Raw genomic sequence first — 13,527 nt, forward strand, 5'->3', positions numbered from 1 at the left:
GTAGGGAGGGAGGAGTGTTGCACCTCAAATGAAATCATTTACATAGATAGAATTATATTCTAAATGCAATAAGCATTTCTACCAGAGGTTTTGAAATACATACAACATAACATACAAGCTCCAGAACTTAGGATGCTCTGGGAATTTTCTGAGGATATGAATTCTGTCATGGTTTCTTTCTTCCTTCATTCTTTTCTGACTTAACTGTTTGCATCACATATTTGTGGTTTTTCTCTTTGCAAAGTCAGCTTAAGTAGTTAAAATGCATTGAATTTTCCTTGAAACATGCTACAGAATAGCACAGTTCATTTTTTCTTAGAAAGCTCAATACTTAATACAAGTGGCTTGAAGAAATAATTCCATGGAAATAGTAGTTAACAGCTGTAGGAACTTTATTGTGTGAGCTCTGGGATTTAACTGAAGAAACAGAGCAAAACCTCCATAAGTTTATCCACAACATAAACAGATCAGCTAACTTATGAATAAATCATGCAAGACATATTAATGTGTTGAGTCTCCTATTTGAAAAGCAGTTACACTGTGCATGTAAAAATGGGAAGCCAGTGACAAGGTTGAAGAGAGAAGTGCCCTTTTCTTGGTATGACATAGCATTGTCTCTACTACAGACAGATCCTGAAGTGTGCCTTCCAGTAGGGTGTTGAAGCTGATATTTGCAGTGATTATGTCAGCTGAATTTTTAGCAGCTGAAATTTTTGCAGATACATAGTGTGGAAAAAAATGATGATGAAGAGACTAAGGGCATCTCTAGAAAATTACTACCTTGCAGTGAGATCTGGCTGGGCCCTGGTGATGCTGCTGATGTCTGGAATTCACAGTTGCAGTGCATTTGTGTTTCTGGCACCCTCTTGTGGTAAATGCTTGGTTTTGTCTCTATGTTTTGTGTGCTTTGTAGATGAAGAAAAAATAATCTTGAGTTACTTTGAAGGTGTGGTTTATTGCATAAAAAAGGTGAATACAATTGGAGGACAAAAAGTCACTTAAAGACCTTGATGCTATCACTTGAAAGTTTTATCTTCCCTTATACTTAATGATTAAGATCCCTTTTCTGTAACTGAGCCTCAAAACTTGTCTTCATTACCATAAAACTGCATTTTTAAACCACTGAGGTAACCAGTGTGTGTTACCTCTCCTAAGTTAAAAAACTCCCAGCAAAGACAATATGCTTTAGACCATCCTGATGTCAAGTGAACCCAATTGAAAGTAGCTGGCTGACCAAGACAAATGTGTTTTATGATAAAATTTAGATGTCTCTATCTGAGGAGAGCTGATATATGCTATTTACACTGAGTTGAAAAAGGCAGTGGAGAAAAGCACAGACTAATTCTGTAAAACATGGGACTATGCTAAAATGTTACACCTGTTCTTGATTAGTGAGTGAAGCAAAACTGAAAGTGGGCCTGGAGAGTGGAAATTACTGGATTTTAAGCTTTGTCCAGTCTTTGACTTGCTGCTCTGCTTTGATCAAATAGTTTCACCTCCCTCCTGTGTACCATCCCTTTCCTAGTACACAAAGTAAGGTGTTTAGCATCTGCCTTAGTAGTCTCTCAGTAATCTCTCTGGCTCTTCCCTGCTGGCTCCCTAGAGTAAGTTCTGGTCTCTTTTCCCAGACGACTTTCAACAAGACAAGAGGGCATGGTCTTAAGTTGTGCCAGGGGAAGTTTAGGTTAGATATTAGAAAGAATTTCTTTGCAGAGAGGGTGCTCAGCCATTGGAATGGGCTGCCCAGGGAAGTGGTCGACTCTCCGTCACTGGAGATATTTCAAAAGAGCCTGGATGTGGCACTCAGTGCCATGGGCTGGGAACCACGGGGGGAGTGGATCAAGGGTTGGACTTGATGAGCTCTGAGGTCCCTTCCAACCCAGCCCATTCTATGATTCTAATTCTGATGTTTCAAGCGGGGACTGCTGGAACTAATTTTTTTCAGTGCTTCTGACCTTTTTGTCTCAGTCCATCACAGAACTGCTACTGCTAGCAGAAACAAAACACACAAAAAGTGTGCTTGCATAAATCCTACTCGTAGAAAGTGGTCCTAATAGAGATGTATTTCTAATTGTGCCCATCAGGTGGCAATGTAACCTCACTCTTACTTTTGCTTTTCAGGCTGGTTCCTGCCCTGCGACTGAAAATGCAGCATCTCGGGAGCCACTGGTAAGTTCTTCAAGAAGCAGCACATAATTTATTGCTGATAATATAATACTCTTCCCTGCATCATTTTGCATCCATTGTTTTGCTTTTCTATGGAGCTGGTGCTTTGTGAAAAAGGTGTAAACTGCCTTTTGTTGCCCTGCTGTTGACCTCTGAATTCTGACCTGCAGCCATAACCTCCTGTCTTTCTGGGGTTAAACATGGGTCACCTAGGCCACTGAGTTGTCCTTGAGCACAGACTGCCTGTCCTCAGTGTATGCAATATATGCTCTTCATCAGTGCTTATTTAGTAAAGAGTCTGAAGAAAGACCTGTGCAGCATAATTTGAAGAGATTCTTAGTGCAGTTGTCTAATAAAAACCCCTCTGCTGCTCATTCAAACTGTCTTTATTTTCAGATGCACTCTGAGTGAGCTTAGAAATGTCTTGCAGCTGGCAGTGCCTGTGGTCCAGTGTTTTCACTCTAGAACTGATTGGAAAGAGCTCTGGGATTTTTGTGTATGGGGATAACTAAGAGAATCCTGTTTTGTTCTCATTTTTATGGTGACACCATAAAATGGTGAACTGGGAAGGGTCAGTAAAATGCATCTAATGAAAGGGCTGTTTGTGAATTCTGTTAAGCTCTGTAGTGAAAATCTTTCTGTTCTAGCAATGCTGTGCCATCCCATAATGGCATAGACATCTGTACATGAGATTACTTGCAGTTGTTATTGACACCGTGTGCTTTGTGATAGATATGGTGGTTTGTTTTTCTGGGGGCTGGTTGTTTCCCCCCCCTTGGGAAGGTCATAGCATGCAGCATATTACTGCAGCCTGTGCTGGTCAACAGTTTGTTCTGTTTCTCAAAGCAGATTCTAATATTGCCTTTGATTTAATTAATTTCTTATATGTATATGCAACAGAAGAATTGCTCAGAGGAAGCACATAGCAGTTGTGTATCTTTCTGTATAGGTGTGAATTCTTACCACATAAAATATTTATTTAAAGAATGCTAACACAAACTTCCCTGTCACAATTGTGAGTCTTTCCTGTGAGCTAATTAGAGCTGTTTGAAAGGTGGAGGCTTTATTCTTATTTTTATATTAATTTTTTTTTTAAATATTAAACTCTCACTGTCTGTGTCACATTTGCTTGGGTGTCATTATTGCTTCCAGCTGAGTATCTATAGAAGCCTTATTAAAGGAGCAGTTCAGTTCTGTGAGCCAGATGATCTAACTTCCACCACACCACTGTGACTTCTTTGTAGCCAGGATCATGCCTGCTGCCTTCTCATGCGTGCAGTAGATCTTGGTCCATAAAGCAGACTTGTAAGCACATGGCACCATGTCATAAAAATGTTTACAGAAACACCAGGACAAACTGTGGCCTGAATCCAGCAAATGGCTCTGTACAGGGAAGCCATGTGCTCAGGCCTATCAGTGCTGACTTCAGCTTTGCTGCTAAGCAGTTGACTGGATGACTGAAAGTACACAGTGTTTCATAGGACTGAGACCTGTTTGGAACATATCAGAGGTGGCACACACAACTGGGAGGTAGGAAAAGAATTAAAACATCTCGTGTTGTCTCAGCCGATGGCAACATAGACTAGTTTTGTGTTTTATTTGGGATTCTAGTGGGCACAAGGTGCTAAATACCTTTTCCTCTCAGCTCAGGGGCACTGTCTTCTGTGTATTCTGTACCCCCACAGCTTGCTGCTTTCAATGGAAATCCAGAAGCAATGATTCCTAGTTGTTTGCAAGAGGACTTCAGCATTCTGCAAGATCATGTTGTGTGTCCTGCATTTTGGGTCTCAGAGCATAGCTTGCTCAAGTTTATGGCCTTACTGAGCCCTACAAACTCCTGTCACACTCCTAATTGCTCTTTCTTCAACCCGTGTTCGATGTTTTGAACTACCAAACTGGAGATAAGGGACTCCACCTCCATGCCATTAATCCCCTGAGTTATCCAGTGTCCTTACAATAAACTGTCCCAACTGAAAAATACTCCCTAATAAGAGGTCATTGTGTTATAGTCCTGACAGTGGAGAATGAGTTGGAGGGGGATGGGGACAGCAATAATTTTTGCAGCAGAGAGCGGACACTCATTTCCCTCGCTGTCGGTCTTGGCCCATTAAAATCTGCCGTGTAGCTCCAGAGTGGGAAGTGTAACCTTGTGTTAGCAGAGTGTCAGCATCTCGCTCTGCTGCTGTTTACAGCCACGTTTGTCATCGTCAGTGTGGGATCAGCTTCTCCTTGAGTCCAGTTTATCAGTGAACAGTACTGCATCCCTTTCTGCTGGTTTGTGCAGCCACCTTGGATAATCCTGTGAACACTGCTGGCACTGGAATAGTTCTGTCTTTTTGCAACCACTCCAAGCAAAGTCCTGGGATGTGCAAAAGATGTAACTGCATAGAATAACCCCCCTTTCTGTGAGGTTAAAGTGTTAGAAAATTACCTTTTCTTTTCAGATCTTCGTTTCTTTTGTCCCACTGCTCTCTTGAATGTAATTATGTGATCTTTTCTGCTTCTCTTTTTAGCTTTTTTTGTCTCCTTAGCAGAGTCTTGTAGTTTTTTAACCATTCTTTGCTGCTTTTGAGACATTTTCAAGGGCTTGGACATGTTTGTTGCTGGCCTTTGCTTTCTGCTGAATCTGCTCTAGTTACAGCTATGAAGGTTATTCATATGAAAGCCCCTAACATGGGCCAGGGATGTAGGAAAAAACCTAAGGAAGCAGAGCTTGTAAGTGATGCCTTTCCATATGCTGCTTGCTTGTTGGTTTTTTTGGTCTGTTTTTGTTTGTTGTTTTTTTCTCTCCACAAAACACTCACTCCCTTGCTGGTGCTTGGTATCTGGGAAAAGTACTGCTTGTAAATATAAAAGTACTGGTTGTAAATGTAAAACAGTCCCTTGGTTTCTCACAAAGTTGAAAAAATTCCTGAAACGTGGTATGAAGAGAAAGGTATTTTCTTTTGCAGGATTATTTAACTTTTACTTTCAGCATGTGCTGTTTGTTTCTGCTTCTTGCTGCAGGTGATAGCAGTTAGCACTGAAACCCGGACATTTTGTTCCCTTTTTTACAGTCTGCCAAAAGGGTACAATGTAGCAAGAATTAGTGCAGCCTCCACAGCAGTTAGTGTATAGTCTCTTGGTGTGTGCGGGAGCTCTTGTGCCTTTTCCACATCCTTTGTTAAAGTGATTTTCAGATATTTAAGGGTCAAGGTAATGGGCAGAATACTTTTAACAGCTCTTTTTGTGCAAACATCATAGGGTGCACTTCAGACATTAATTATCATCTTTAGGGAATATATCTGTGTTATCCCCATCTTCTAGAAAAGCTGAGATATACAGGTTAACTGTTTAGCCAGATTCAGCTGGTGACATGAATGTGAGATCTAGTCTGTTGGCCTGGTAAATGAGGTAATTTCTATTTCAGGGGCTTCATTCTGCCCCTTTTATGTCTTTGGAAAAGCCTCTGGCTGTGCATGTGTAATCCATTGTTTAAAAGTGATTGTAGGACACTGCTTCTTCTTGGTGATTGAGGAATAATGAAAACAATGGAGAGCAAAAGACACTTGTCATTTCTGTATCCACAGGCACAGTCACATCAGCTGGTGTGTCCATGCTGAACACATGTGGCATTTGTAGCTTTGATTTCCTGAACCATCAGTTGAGATCTCAAATTGAAACCAGGATGTTGGAGCTTGGTTACAGGCATATTTAGTTCTTCTACATTTTTTGTATTCAGTTGCTAGGTTTTCTTGGAAGTCAACCAGCAAAAATTGTTATATGTTTTTATAATGGATAAAACTTTTGAAACTGAACTGTTTCTTACCCTTTTCTCAGCTGCCTGGAGCTGTGTGCTTAGCATTCAGTGACTGGCAGCAGAATTCTTAGATCCTCTGTGTTTCATTGTCTCCTTTTAAACCTTATCTGCTCTGTTAAGCTTCCTCTTGTGTAGCCTATGGTTAAAGAGAATTTACTTTAGGTTTCTGAGGAGGGAGCTTTGCTATTGAGATTTGGAGTTTGGCTACTTTTGGCTGTAACCAGTGTAATCAGAAGTTGACAGAGGCTAACACTAATAATACCTTTCTCCTTAACATGTGAACATCATAAGATTGAAGAAGCTTGGTGGGGCTCGTTTTAGTTAAGAGTACTCAGTCCACTTTTATGAATAAACATTCAGCCACATTGGGAGTGCTTATCTCCCTTCTTATGAAGTAGTAGTCACTCCTTCTGCTTCACCAAACCCTGTAGAAAACAAGATACATGGGAATTTTTTGATAATTCTCCTTTACCTGAAATTGTTTGAAATAAAGATAAGAAGGGTATTTGCATAAGTAAAGTCTTACATTGTTTTCTGGACTATAAACTTTGTTTTCTGGAGAAGCAAGGGATTCTATGTAGTATCCTTATTCTTTCTTTTACAGTCCAAAGATCCTCGTCTAGTTTTGTGGAAAGATGTGGTCTTCTTCTTCAGAACTTTTGTTTCCATAAATGATGTGAGGGACTGGAGTGGACTGGAGAGACTCTCCCCACCACACTTTTTGCTTTCCACCCGTTATTGTTGAAGACAAGATTTATACTTGTTTACTGTAAAAATTTTCTAGCTGCCACTATGGGTTTGTTCGGAGTGGTGGCCTACACACAATGATTCTCTAAAAGTAAATCTATCCTGAGGGGATTTCCAGACAGCCAGAGTCAGTAGGCAACTAACTTATAGCCCCCAGCGAAACATTAGTCAGGATAATTTACCACTGTCAGCAGGGGAGAGAGAGAGACTATCAGCTTTGTGACCTCCCGTGCAGGCAGTAACCCCGGTGGTGTGATAATGCTTCAGTTTGTTTGGGGATGTCCTGAACACGTCGCTGTGGATTCCCAGTGCTGGACAATAATTCCACCAGGCTGTGGAGGGCAACTGATGTGTAGATTTCAGTTTTATTGGGTCAGGAACTGGGAGCCAGAGGTGTGTGTCTTATGCAATATCCTTTCATTTGCTGCAAGGACAGTTCTAGGATTTTCTAAGCAGACCTCTCTTGTATTTGACCATCTGATAAATAGGAGATTATTGAGTTTTTACCTGGTTTTGTCTCTAGCTTCTGAGTGTTCATTGACTTCTTTTGTTGTTCCTGCAAGTCCTTGATTTAGACAAATGTATTAATACGTGCAAAAGGCACAAATGCAGATTTATGTACTGAGTATGGTCATCTCAAGTTAAATTGCCTGTCTGAGGTCAATGGAAAAGTTTTCTTGGAATTCCTTTAAGTCCCAATTTTAAAAGAGGGCGGACTCTAACAGTTTGGGTTATAACTTTTGTTGTAGCTTTATGTTAATGTATGAAAGCTCGAAACTTGCAATAGTTACAGGCCAAAGCAGGTTAAGACCCTATCAGACTGTACAAAATGTAATTATGGCTTTGCCTGTCCCTAAGAGTGTACAGGTTAAACAACACTTCAGAGCTGGTGGGTGAGGCAGCATAACAATTAGGACAGGTAGAGTCATTTTCTATTACTAACAGTGTGGCAAGTTAGCAGCTTATAATCTTTTTGATGCACTTGTGCAGAAGAGAGCTCTGAAAGCAATTGCTACTTGCCTTTCAGTCAAACCAACATTACTGGTCAGAAGACTTTTAAGATACTTTTAAAATAGCTGTGTGTTTTGTTCTTTGCAAGCCATGCAAGGAAATTCAAGTACTACAAGTTAGGTTAGAATCTTTTTTAATGTTAAGTATGATTTGACTTCCAGAGATCCCAGATCTCTCACTGAAGTTAAAATGGAAGCTATCGTGCTTTGTGACACTGGAAAAAAACACTGGCACCCAGTTAGGAAGTACTTAACATAATTTGATCTATCCTCCTTGAGAAAAATGAGGGGTTTTTTGTGTGTTTATGTTCATGTAATGCTTTAGAGATCTAAATGTGCTACACCTACAATAAATTTTTTACAGATCATGGCCTGCTTTGCTATCAGCTGGCTGCTCTGTATTGGTTGGCAGCCTGGCTCTGTGCCTGCTCAGAAAGCTTTGGGAGCAGCTGAGCACCTTGCTGTGTGCATCCCAGCTGCTGGAAAGGGCACCTATTAATTTCAAACTGGTGCCTGCACAGTCTGCACTTTGGTAATGATGGGTTAGGGGATCAAGGTGAGATAGCAGTATCATTGCAGCCACATGTGTGTGGAAAATCTGCTATGTGCAGAACAACTTGTAGAGGGCAGCAATTGCTCACAGTTCTTTCTGCTTTGGGAGAGGAGGGACCAGCTTAAGAACTTCACAGAAGTGTCTGCCCTTTTAGCTTCTTAGAATAACTTTATACAGGAGACTTGTTCTTTGGAATCTCTCTTGACTCCACGTTATTAAATTCCTAACCTGGGAAGTGTTGCTTAAGATTCTTAATTCCTCTCCTACTTCTAATACCATTGAGCAGTTGGATTCTTTTTGCCCATATCCGGATGCTGCCTGTATCATTGTTACTGCAGTTAAAAGGATTCTAGTGACAGCTAGTGATTCCTATAAAATTATAACTGCCTCTATGTGATAATTTTCTTCACTTCTTGGCTTCCTCCTACTTTCACCTGTGAGATCATGCCATAAAAAACCATGCAATGTCTGTGGCATCTTTGTTGTGCCTCAGAGCAAAGGGTATGTTGCGTCTTCATCATGTTAAAGAAGCAAGGTAACCAAGGCACAAAAGGCAGAAAGGCTTATTCAAGGACTTGAAAGAACATTCCCCAACTTTGTTGCACACACATACATCCTTCAGATACTTGTGACACCAGCACCTTCAGAACCACGATTTGCCAAACTAGTAAGTTGAGAATTGGTAAAATTCTTAAATTTGGAGTTCCTAAACAACTTACTGGAGAAAAGACTTTCCCTGCCTTTCATGCTTCATGTATTTCTCTGCATGTCACTTACATTGCAAATCCTTCCAAACATCTTTATAGTTTTTTGTTTGGTTTGGTTTTGTATGTGTGTTTACAAAACACTTTTTGTTACAATTGTACAGAGCATGTAGTGTTTGTGTAACACACTGCTATTTAACTATTGCCCTTCTGGAAAAGAAACAATTAAAATATGCATAGCTTTTTAGTAAAAAGGATTTTACAGCCTGTGAGAAGCAAGTGAGAGGGCTTCATGTCATCAGCCACACTTACTGTATGCCCCACTTTTTTACATTATCTGTTTTATCTTTTGGTCAGAACAGGATTTTCTTCTGCTGTCAGCTTCCTAGTGTTTTGTCAAGCATCTGAATTGCCTGTATTCCTTGGGATACAGTTCTACAGCAGAGTGCATCTTGCTGGAATGGAGTTTCCCTTCTATACAGGGGAATTTCCTGAGTCTTCCTTCCAGCTTGCTTCTCCTGTTTGTTTTGTGTGCCACCCTAAGTGATTCCTTTCCTCCTTAAGCATCTGTACCCTTCAGATGTTTGCAGACAGTTATCACATCATTTCTTCTCTTCCCCCACCCCCATCCTGGTCTCAGCCAAGCTCTCCATATTTAGCTCATTTAATCTTTCCTCATAAGTCAAGCCCATAATTGACAGGTCTGACACGAAGAGTCGCATTGGTTACACATGCTGCCAACGGGATATAAATACTTTCTGTGCATGATTGAGAATTACAGTCAAGACTGAGACAAGTCTGCTCACCTCCCCCCCCCCTTAACACTATATTTTTGACAACCCCTTCCTTAACATCACATTGCCACAATGCTGTAAAGATGGACTTAGGTCTCACTCTAATGGTCAGCTACCAAGCAGCCAGGATGCTTCGAAGTATCCTGGTGTCATGCCACTTGGGGAATTCAATATTAAAGCTCCATGGGATTCCACTCTGATCCTAAATTCTTGTGGAGGGGTGTTCTCTGTACTTCTCTTGCCAGGCATGCAGGTGCTTCAGGCTGCTGATTGTCATTCCTTCTGGGACTTCAGAGGTGAGCTCCCTGCAGTTGAATGCTTTACCTGAAGGCAGTGGGTCTTGCTATGCATGTGCAAAATGGCAGAGGTATTGCAAGCAGTACCCCATGTGCCTGGGTTTATGCCCTGCCATCAGGAGGCTCAGGAGCTGGTGTTGGCAGGGATCTGTTGTGCAGATACTGCTGGCACTGACGTCCTCCACTGTCACTGCCAAGAGGAAGCTCAGGATGCTATTGATCCAACTGGCATAGCTGTGAACAAGCTTGGGGTTCTTGCTAATACATGTAGCATCTGGGAAGAGGCTTTTAGTCTTACCCAAAGAGGTATTGCATTGGAGGAAGAGGTAACTCCATACTTCATGTCCACGTGTTGGTACATATCTGTTTCCAGCTCAGCATACTTGGAGGTTGCCTTAGATTACTTGTCTCCTCATGTTTGTTGCATTCTGTTGAAGAAGATAGGTGCAGCTAACAAAAGTTGAGGAACTGGTAAATTAATTGTCTAGCTCCTAATGTTGAATTCTATGAATTCAAGCTTCATATGATACAGCTTCCCCAGCGGGGCTGGTTCACAAACATTACATGTATTATTGCAAAGCATGCAATATAAAGAGAGCATTTATGAAAGGGAATATCAGAGGAAACATTATAGCAGGGACCTTTATAGCCTTTCCATTATTATGGTTTAAATCTTGACATGGTCTTTATTTGCAATGACACTGGGACCAGTAAAGAAGTGGTTTTTCTCTCCCCCCTGCCTCCCCTTTCTCCCATCTCCTTTTTATTCTTTTCTTCCACATCCTGTTCTGAAGCTGTGGTGCAGAGATACAAATCGTTAAACATGCAAGTAGTCAGAGAGCCAGGTTTCAGTTTGTGTGGAATCAGCCCCTTTTGACTCAGAAGTTGGAAACCAGATGACTCACTGTGATGCATGTTTGTTGTTTTTAATAACTGTCATTTTGCAAAATACGGTCAAAGCTTCAAACCATGACTTCTGGAGTAGGGGTGGTGTGTATTTAATTTTATTTTGAGAGGCTACGAGCTAGAATGTGTTTGTATCTGCAAACTGCCCTTAAAATCTGAGGTAAAATAAACTAAAGCATTGACAGTGTGAAAAAATTTAGAGATAATTTTTTCCTGTTACATGAAAAAATGTTTATTTTCTTGATCAATTACTTAAAGGCTCCAGGTGCCAAACATATGGTGGGATTGTAGGCTCCTGGTTTATGTTTATGTTTTTAAATATATACTCAAAGGGACAGGTTTCTTAAAAAGAAAACAGGCAGATGTTTTTCATTTGTGTAGTTTTAAAGAATAAATGCTATTCCTGCTTTATCATACCAAGTGCTAATAAATTGTTATCTATCTCCTTTCTTGTATAAGAAAGTAGCAAGTGTAGTATTTTAGTGGCAGAATTCCCTATCAATAAAATTTCTTAGCAGTATGGAAAATATGAAAATATATACACATTTAATTTTCTAGAGATTTATAACTCCTTGTACAACAGTTTGTAAACTGTAAGCTCAGTATTATGTGCTTTATAAGCTTTTTGTGGTTTACTTTATAATTTGTCTCAAGAAGCATTGTTTTAATTTGCAGAGTTCTACAGCTTTTGCTTTGTAGGTCAGTGAATCTGCAGTGTAAATATACAACCACTCTGTCTCAGAAGAACAGAGCTTTACCCAGTAAGAAATCTATATATGTGAGAGCAGAATTTGACCTTAGATATAAAAACTGTATGTAGTGGCCTCATGACAGAATTCATTGTGGTCATGGATTCCCCTCCAGTTCAGTTTTCAGATTTGGATGCTTTGTAACCATTTCTATCATGATTTATATTATGGGCTTTTGCAACTGCTATTGCAAAATGAAGTGCTCTGGCAGTCCAAAGGCCGTAGAGTCCCAGCCTACGTCGGCCTGTTGCTGCTTCTTAGAAAGTAAAAAAAGGAAGAAGTAGCTACTGATTTAAAATAGAGAGTTCAAGTTCAGGTTCTGCTCTTAGGCTGGGATGGGACGTCTGTAATGGTGACAGTGTTGGGAGAAACATCTTGCCATTACCCTGAGGAAATATGGATATACATGCTGGCTACTGGTGGCCATCTGGGGTCTACCTGATTCATTAGTCTGATCACGAAAGAAATAGGTTTTGGTCTTTATTTTTTCAAATGAACACGATTGCTTGTGAAAGGTAGGGAAGTGATGACTTAAATAATCTTCTCACAAAACTTTAACTGGAAGCTGTGAGAGCAGCACTGCAGGATTCCCCACCAGCATGATATGGAAGGGACCCCCCTCATCCCACAAGAGATGGGAGGAGAGTTCAGTCCCTAGCCCATTTGATGCTTGACTTCCCTCTGAAGCTGCCAAGAAGGATGCCAGTTTTTCCATTTAGCTGACTATTGTATAGACCTTAAAAGGGAAGGTTTTAATGCAGTTGGCTGTGATATAGACTGTTAAAGGGAAGTTATTTATTTTAACTGGCTGCTGTATGGATTATTACAAGGGCATTCTTTCAGCTGCAGCTGCTATATTGACTAGTGAATGTGCCAGGCTGTATGGCTAGTAGCTGTCATATTGACTGTTACAGAAAAGATCTGTATTTAAGCCATAACACTGCACTGGGATCTCCCAGGCAGGATATTAATGCTAATTCATCTGCTCACCCCCTGCTGTGAGTGTTATTTGTTTAAATCTGTAGAATCCCACAGCGCATTTATATCCTCGCTAGAGTGAGCTCCGCTCCCTGTAATTATTTAACATTATATGCTGATATAAATTGTAACAGTTAAAGAATGGTAATGAGTAGCAAAAAAACACAAACTTAACCTTAGAAATGGCAGAGTCAGCTCTTAAAACAACAGCCAGCAACTTTCCCTCTTCTCTGCCTTTTCCCAAGTCCATATGCACAATATTGTGCATACATTATGTGTGTGCGTGTGTGTTCATGCTCGCCCTGGCAACTGTGCCAGGCAAGGCTGTAATTATGCAGAGTGTACTGTGAAACTTATGCACACACTCATAATTACACCCAGTGCCTACGTACAGCAAGTTTTATCTCTCTGCAGTTCAGCTTCTTGATGAGTTGCTCTGATAGGTGATTTGAGTTGGGGCTACCACAGTGACAGAGGAAATGGAGCCCCTGGATTTTTCTCGCAGGGAACTCGTGTCCGAAGGTTAAGCTGAAAGCCATCGGGTGTCACTGTTGCTCTGTGGAGGCAAAGCTGGCGGTGGATTTGTCTGGCAGTAAAAACTGGACTTTGAGAGTAGTATTTTTGGCTATAAACATCTAAGGCATTTACACATAATTTATATATCAAGTGCATGTCCATACAGCACCATTTATGTGTGGGTGGAGTGAGTGGAGGTAGCTCTGTTGTGTGGTAGCTGAAATTTTTTTGCAGTTTCTATTGCCTATTGTAACATTCTTTTCCCAAAGTGGCATGCAAGGTGTCCAGCTTCTGCTGAAGAGCTATTCC

General features: G+C 40.7%; 1 protein-coding gene across 1 annotated transcript in view; it reads left to right on the plus strand.

Annotated features, from left to right (window-relative positions):
• Positions 1 to 13,527, plus strand: part of PEX14 (peroxisomal biogenesis factor 14) — a 70,238-nt gene that overhangs the window by 2,949 nt on the left and 53,762 nt on the right. Inside the window, exon 2 of the mRNA XM_071767141.1 lies at positions 2,122 to 2,169. Within this exon, the coding sequence (XP_071623242.1) occupies positions 2,122 to 2,169 (48 nt within the window). The remainder of the gene's footprint in view (positions 1 to 2,121; positions 2,170 to 13,527) is intronic.

Source organism: Heliangelus exortis, chromosome 23 (genome assembly GCF_036169615.1).
Source record: "Heliangelus exortis chromosome 23, bHelExo1.hap1, whole genome shotgun sequence".
Lineage (NCBI taxonomy): Eukaryota > Metazoa > Chordata > Aves > Apodiformes > Trochilidae > Heliangelus > Heliangelus exortis.